The sequence below is a fragment of the Glycine soja genome, chromosome 8 (genome assembly GCF_004193775.1).
Source record: "Glycine soja cultivar W05 chromosome 8, ASM419377v2, whole genome shotgun sequence".
In the NCBI taxonomy this organism is placed as follows: Eukaryota; Viridiplantae; Streptophyta; class Magnoliopsida; order Fabales; family Fabaceae; genus Glycine; species Glycine soja.
The window spans coordinates 7,476,158-7,483,579 of record NC_041009.1 but is presented as its reverse complement, the minus strand read 5'-3'; the positions used below and the strand labels follow the sequence as shown (position 1 = coordinate 7,483,579).

General features: G+C 32.1%; 1 protein-coding gene across 3 annotated transcripts; it reads left to right on the top strand.

Annotated features, from left to right (window-relative positions):
- Positions 1–86: 86 nt before the first annotated feature.
- Positions 87–6,174, top strand: LOC114421570 ((S)-2-hydroxy-acid oxidase GLO1-like). 3 transcript variants are annotated; one of them, XM_028387558.1, is made up of 11 exons: positions 87–1,532; positions 2,458–2,630; positions 2,853–2,977; positions 3,130–3,176; positions 3,346–3,422; positions 4,355–4,438; positions 4,573–4,639; positions 4,764–4,826; positions 4,908–4,977; positions 5,087–5,187; positions 5,833–6,174. In XM_028387558.1, the coding sequence occupies exons 2-11, from the start codon at positions 2,485–2,487 to the stop codon at positions 5,962–5,964; spliced, it is 912 nt and encodes a 303-aa protein (XP_028243359.1). In that variant the 5' UTR covers positions 87–1,532; positions 2,458–2,484; the 3' UTR covers positions 5,965–6,174. The 3 variants fall into 3 exon arrangements, with proteins under 3 accessions (XP_028243359.1, XP_028243358.1, XP_028243361.1); XM_028387557.1 differs by having other exon boundaries at positions 2,455–2,630; XM_028387560.1 differs by lacking the exon at positions 87–1,532 and adding an exon at positions 1,607–1,802 and having other exon boundaries at positions 2,455–2,630.
- Positions 6,175–7,422: the final 1,248 nt, after the last annotated feature.

The window sequence follows — 7,422 nt, the reverse complement described above, 5'->3', positions numbered from 1 at the left end:
TAAGTTGCTTGATATGTCTTTGGATGGAAAATGCTCCTAAGACCATCTCATTTGATGTGATGGTTATCATGGAATAGAGAACAAAACACATACATTTGAATCAAAGGATGCCTAGGACCGCATGACACTTGGGGCCAAGTTCATCCTATACTGTAGGGTGACCTTAAATGTTTGGTACCCCACTCTATCATTTTTGAGGAAGGAGAGGGAGTGGGAGTGAATATGTAAGCAAAGAAAAGAAAAAAAAGAAGAAAAGTAGGCGAAAAATAGGGTAGAAATAAGGGTTGTTTGGTTTTAGAGAAATAGAGTGAAAATTAATTTTTGAGATCATTTGATTTATTATTATTATTAAAGGGAGAGAGGTTTGAATAAATAAAAAAAGAGGGAGACATAACCATGGAGAGAGACTCAGTTTTTTGAAAATTGTGTCATTTCACCTTTTTTTTTTTTTTTATCTCATTTGAGCAATGAAAGTCATCTTGTGAGTCTCACTGTTTTTTTAAAAACTTTTCCCCTCTTTCATCTTAATTTCACTCTTTTCAACTCTTTTTCACTTTCATTACTCTAAACCCTTGTAAATGCAAACCAGGAGTGAGGAGACTTTACAATGCTAGGAGCCAACCACGAACAAAATCCATGGTGAAACCAAACCATAGACCTCCATCAAAAGAAAATACCCACAACATATTGTGTTTGGTACTATGTCTTGTAATCTATTAAGATAAAAAAAAAAACGTAAAAACTAACAAAATACACATAATCTATATATATTAGCTTCACTCTGCCATCTTATAACCTTTGACGCATGCAACAGAAAACCAACACGGACATACAAAGCCAAAGATATGAAAAAAAACAAGTGTGTTCACGAGATCTTCCACCTGTAATCCTTCTTTGAGAACCGTGATATTGATCCATCTATAAAAATTAACTTAAACAACAAATAACATGGTAGTTGCACCATTGTAGTTACTGTAAAGAATGCTGAACATCAAGTGATATAAAGTGTAGCACTTTGCCCATGAGATGATGATCATTGCACTCTAGTTTCAGACTTTAATACGATACATTGGATGGTTGATCTAAATCTAATGGACGTAAGTTTTCAACCTAACGAAGTTATGCAGATTGCAGATCAAGGGGTTAAAAATTCGTTTCTGTTTTTGTTTTTTATTACATTATAAACCCTTCTGACCAAGGAAAAGGTGAGACAAAGAAGGGAGTAAAATTATAACTAAAACAAATGGAGCAATCAGAATTTCGAATACACCTAATGCACAAAGGAGCACAACCTCAGTTTTAATCTCGTTCTTTTTTTGTTGGGGGTAAAAAACGCAATTAAGCTTAAAAAAAGTATACTCATCATTTTGTCCCTATGCAATTTCTTTATTATTTCCTCTTGCACATGTTTCTTTGGCTCTGTTACTGTGTTACATGCCTTGTGACTCTTTAACTTTTCTCCACACTTTTTCCTGTTCCTTCTGAGCTTTATCGTATTCCTTACCTTGGCTGCTTGGTATTCCAAACCAAAGGTTCTCCCTTTCAACTTAGTACCTGATTTTAATTCCATGTTACTTGAAGTATTTGATCATAAATTTTTATTGTTACTAGTTGATTATGAACATGATTAACTTTGATTTGCAGTCTTAATTTACGGTTCCTTTCATTTTGGTACTTAATGATTGCAATTGACCGTTTTGGGTACTGTTTGAAGTTTACACAGTTTGGATTTTCAATCTGCTGGATTGTTTCCCATCATGGGTTTCTTCTGAATCTGATCCTAGCTCACTTAATTTGAAAGGGTAAATTGAACTGATCCTATTAGAGGAATTGCTCATCAATATCACAAAGTAAAATGAACCATAAGTTGGGATCTGTTTCCTCTAAAGTGAACACTTTCTTTATAGGATAAACTAAGTAATTTTACATGATGAAAATATCACTGGTAGATATGTAGCATGTTTGGAAACAAGTTGAGAATAGAGGAATCACATTTCAGATGTAGAAGCTATAACTAATAGTTTTGAAAAATCACATCCGAATCATGAAACCAAACATGCTAATTATGTGTACATACATAAGAAATCATGAAAGTGGAGCTTTGATGTGAAAATTTAAGAAGATCCTGATTTCAATAGGTGGGGACTGATGAATCTTTCATTTGACATGGAATGATAAATCTTTTTCAAAAAAGACAACTCTTCTATTGTTGTTAATTGAAATACCATTGAGGGACACAAAAAGACTTGTTTTTCAGCTTTTAGTTGTCACGTTGACCAAGATTGTGTTTTGAAAGGATTCTAACCAGCATGTTTTATAGTGTTCTGAAATGAGTCAGTGAACTTCAGAAATATCCATACTTGCACTTATTGGCATTGCATAGCATCTTTGCATTGAAAAGCATTTGATATGATTTCATGTTACTTAATAACTATACTTGAAACTCACTTTCAGCAGATCCTGCGGACGTCATAAGAAAATCTTATGAAGATGGATATGATAACTAATGTTACCGAGTATGAGGCAATTGCAAAGGAAAATTTGCCAAAGATGGTTTATGACTTCTATGCATCAGGGGCAGAGGATCAGTGGACTTTGAAAGAGAACCGAAATGCATTCTCAAGGATTCTGTAATCTACTTTTCTCAGGAACCAGGACCTCCATTTATTTATCTTTTCTGGTCCCCTAGAAACTTTTCATTCAAAATCTAAGTTTACCTTTCCTTTGATTACTAAGGACACATTAGGATTTCCCTGTTTTAAGAGATTGCAACTTATGCTTCCTTTAATCAATTTTCAACTTTGTTATTCTGAAGCCCTTTTCTCAATATCCATTTGGTTTACTTCAAACAGGTTCCGGCTGCGTATTCTTGTTGATTTAAGCAAGATAGACTTGACTACAACTGTATTGGGCTTCAAAATATCAATGCCTATCATGATTGCTCCAACAGCCAAGCAAAAGATGGCTCACCCTGAAGGTATGTGACCAGATTCATTGGTCTGTGTTAATCATAATGTTAATGCATTAATACCTGATTCTTAATATTTTTTTAATTGAAGTTTATTTCTTGCTATAACAACAACATAGAAAAACTTCTGAATTAAAACAAATTATGCAACTTTTGTGCAGGAGAATTAGATACTGCTAGAGCAGCATCAGCAGCTGGCACAATCATGGTTTAACTTTTACCATATTTGTCATGCACTTTGGTTTTATTTCCAGACAAAAGTTATATTCGTTTCCTTGTAGTTTTATTATTTATTTGACTGTATGCCTACTGAACTGCATGCATTTGTTGTACTTAATTACTTTCCAGTAGATTAGTTTTCATAATTTTTGTCACAGACACTATCCTCAACTGCTACTTCCAGTGTCGAGGAGGTTGCTTCAACAGGTCCCGGCATTCATTTTTTCAACTTTATGTGGGTATTTTTTCCTCATTTCTTCTTTCCATAGTTCTCTTTTCTGTGATGTGTGTTAGAAGTCTCCCCCGTGAATACAAGAACATTTTCTTGAAAATGAAACATTTCCAAGCAACTTTGTATAAAACAGGAAATCACTTTCATGAATTATCAATTTATTTTTTGCTTAAATATGTTTTTATCCTTGCTATATACTCAAATTTTATATTTGGTCCCTAATAAATTTTGGTTTTGATGAGTCCTTAATATTTAAAAAGTTTTGTAGAGGTCCTTAGTATTAAGAGGAATTCGTATTAATTATTGATGTGATCAGTTATTTGTGATGTCACATCATATTAAATGTGACATGTAAGTGGATCATGCATACATGAAATCATATTTTAATTAAAATTAAATTAAAACTAGAAGATATTAAATATAGAAAATATATTAAATAAAATAATATACTAAAAATAAAAAAACATTAAATAAAACCATATAAAAATATAAAAAAAATATTAAATAAAATTTAAAAAGTAAAAATACATTCATTTATTAAATAATTAAATTAAAAATTTATTTACAATGTTTTTTAAAAAATATACACAAAAAGAATTTGTATTGCACTACTTAAAGTCCTAGAACAAAAGAAAGATTATGCTTTATGACTTTAGAGTCATAAAAAAAATTCTTAGGACTCTAAAGTCTTAATTAAAAAAATAAATTAAAATTATAAAAAAATATTATGACTTTATTAATTTATATGTTTAACTGATCATCCGTTGTGACTTATGCTTAATTTGAAATTTATCCTCAAATGCTAAATTAAAAAAAAATAAAAATTATCCCCTTTCTGTTACTTTTGCCGATACTTAGTGCAGCCTCGAGAGGGGTTTCCAAAGATGCACAGGGTTTCTTTAAAAATCTGGGGGCTTGCACTGTTTTGATGGCAGAACTCAGTGCTATATTGCCATGGCAATTGCCCTTACTGTGGACAGTCCAGTTCTTGGTCGTAGGGAGGCTGACATCAAAAACAGGTTGGCAACCATTTGGAAATTTCAACCGGAACAGCCTTTCCACTTAACTTTACATGGTCCATCATGATTGAATTAATAACTCTTCTACTTTAAGATATATATACTACTGGCATGCTTCATGGGGTATTTTTCAGATTTACATTGCCGCCAAACATGGTATTTAAGAATTTTGAAAGATTGGATCTTGGAAAGCTGGACAAGGTTTGTGATTACATTGCTATATTCCATTATTGGCATGAAATTTTGAAATTAGGTGGGTTTTTTCCATTATTGGTCACTTCATTGTTGTTACTGTTGTTATTTTCTGTTTGGGATTACATTCCAGACTCGTGACTCTGTTGTTACCACTTATGTTGCTGGACTATTTGATCGGTCACTCAACTGGAAGGTGATATAGATATTTCACACATACAATTTTCTAATCTGTGGCACTGAATGTGGAAGTAATACTATGGTAATCTTGTTTCAGGATATCAAATGGCTCCTTACAATAACTTCATTGCCAATTTTATTAAAGGGTGTACTTACTGTTGAAGATAGTAAGCCTATCAAATAGATACACTCTGTTGCTTCCCTGTCCATTTTATCTTTATTAGGATTGTTTTCTCAATCATGAAGCCAATTCCATATACTATGCTAATAATGTAGCAAGGGTAGCCATACAAGCTGGAGCTGCTGAGATCATTGTTTCCAATCAAGGAGCTCGGCAACTTGACTATGCCCCTGCTACTATTATGGCTTTGGAAGAGGTACTAGATCCTAATCATTTCTGGAATGTTTTAATTAGTTGATTATGCATTATGCATTAAAACTTCAAAGCTGTTATATTTGAATCATTGCAAATAAATAAATAAATTATTAACCGTTTCCTTACTAGTAATGGTTGCATTTTCGTTTTCTTTTAAATTTTTGGGTCCTATTGAATAATGTCATCTTTCAAATTTCAATACATTCAACATAATGGAAATATCGATTGCTTGAGTTGAATGGGTTGTTAAAGCTGCACAAGGAAGAATTCCAGTTTTTCTGGATGGTGGAATTTGCCGAGGGACAGATGTTTTTAAAGCACTAGCTCTTGGAGCAGCTGGTGTATTCCTAAGTACATGAAATTTTGATCACATCATCATAGCAAATTAAACTGTCGAATGCTTAACTACAGTATATGTAAGCTTTCTTGCCTCACTGAAGCATATATTCATCATAGAGGTGCAGTTCCTAAGTTCCACAGTGCATATGATCCTGACTTAGAAATTTCCTCAGAATATGGATTTGTCACAAATGCCAAGGAAACTTATGGAATATGAATTTCTATTTCATTGTTTTACTAATGTTACATTAGAGGCAGACCCCACATTCCAGCTATTTATACCTTTGTCTTTCATCTCAAATTTCAGATTGGTAGACCTGTGATGTTTTCATTGGCTGCTGATGGCGAGGCTGGTGTAAGAAAAGTACTTCAAATGCTTGTTGATGAGTTAGAAGTAACTATGGCACTAAGTGGTTGTCATTCACTCAAGGAGATATAACGCGTGACCATGTTGTCACAAAATGGGATCGTCCAAGATTTATTCCCATGGCAGGATATCACCTTGTTAAGCTATATTCTAAGATAGGAATTGTAGAATAACCTTTTATCTTATTTCATGCTTCAATGGAAAACTTTGTTGTTACAATGAGTCTTGCATTAGCCATCCATTAATAATTTCTACTTCTTTATTTTCATTTCTTGGCAAAAACTTATGTTTCATGATCATGTAACTCTGATTTGATTAGTTACTTGATTTTTTTTGGTTGCAAAATGCTCTTAAGACCATGTAAAATATGTGATGATTACTATGGAATGGAGAACAAGAATAAAATAATTTTTATCTTGAACATTATCTAAGAAATATTAATATTTATCTTGAACATTATCTTATCTTGAAAATTATTTATCTTTTGATTTTTTTTACTCCTAACATTATCCAACTTTTTATATTAACACTATTCAGTTTTTTTAATATTTAGGATAATTATGTTAAGCTAAAAATTATTTCAAAGCATGTATAATGATGTATTAATATTCCTTTTTAATTATATACACATAATTTATAAAAAGGTATAAAATTCAAAGTGTAAGGTCTTGTTGCGTGGAAAAATGATTTATTTAATTAGTAATCATGTTTGACTTTTAGTTATAAAATTTTCTTGAACTAGTAGCAACCGTCACAACAAGCGAGATCAACAAGTATTTCTAAATATATCACTAAAAAGAATCGGACACAATATGCCTAGTTGATTGGAATTGAGAAAATTTTGTTCCCATTGTTGCAAACATATAATTCACACAGAAATAAAAAAAAAATAGATAAAATTGCTAGCTTGTGTGTTATCCTTCAAACCAAAGAACTTAACTAAGTCTTTAAGGGAAAAAAAATATAGGAACTAATAATTCAAAATCAAATTTTGATTAGTTTCTAACTAATAGGTTGATAAATATATTTGGCTCATGAAAAAAAAAAGGCAAAATTGTATTTTTGATCCCCTAGTTTATCTTCCGTTTCGGATTTAGTCCCCCAGTAATTTAATTCACGAATTTGGTCCCCCTTATTTTGTAAAATCGTGTAATGTTGTCTCCTATTCCACAATTGGATCGTTGACCATTAACAAGTGAGATTCACTGTCACGTGTCACGTTCTTATTGGATGATGACTGTCACATGTCATGTTCTAATTGGTTAATGAAAATAGCAATGCATTCATCTTTCATGGAGTTAACATCTCATCAAAACACATGACACGTGTCAATCATCATCTAATAAGAACGTGACACATGAACTGTCAACATCATTTGTTAACCGTCAACGTCCAATTATGGCCTTGGATCAAATTCGTAAATTAAATTATTGGAGGACCAAATCTGAAACTGGAGATAAATTGATGACCAAATCCGAAACTGGAGATAAACTGAGGACCAAATTTGCAATTTTGCAAAAAAAAAAAGTG

Coding starts and splice junctions, on each gene's coding strand:
- LOC114421570 (XM_028387558.1), top strand. CDS start 2,485: ATGAAGATGGATATGATAACTAATGTTACCGAGTATGAGGCAATTGCA. Junction 3,423..4,354: donor ATTCATTTTTTCAACTTTAT/GTGGGTATTTTT, acceptor TTTTGATGGCAG/AACTCAGTGCTATATTGCCA. Junction 5,188..5,832: donor CTATTATGGCTTTGGAAGAG/GTACTAGATCCT, acceptor CTCAAATTTCAG/ATTGGTAGACCTGTGATGTT.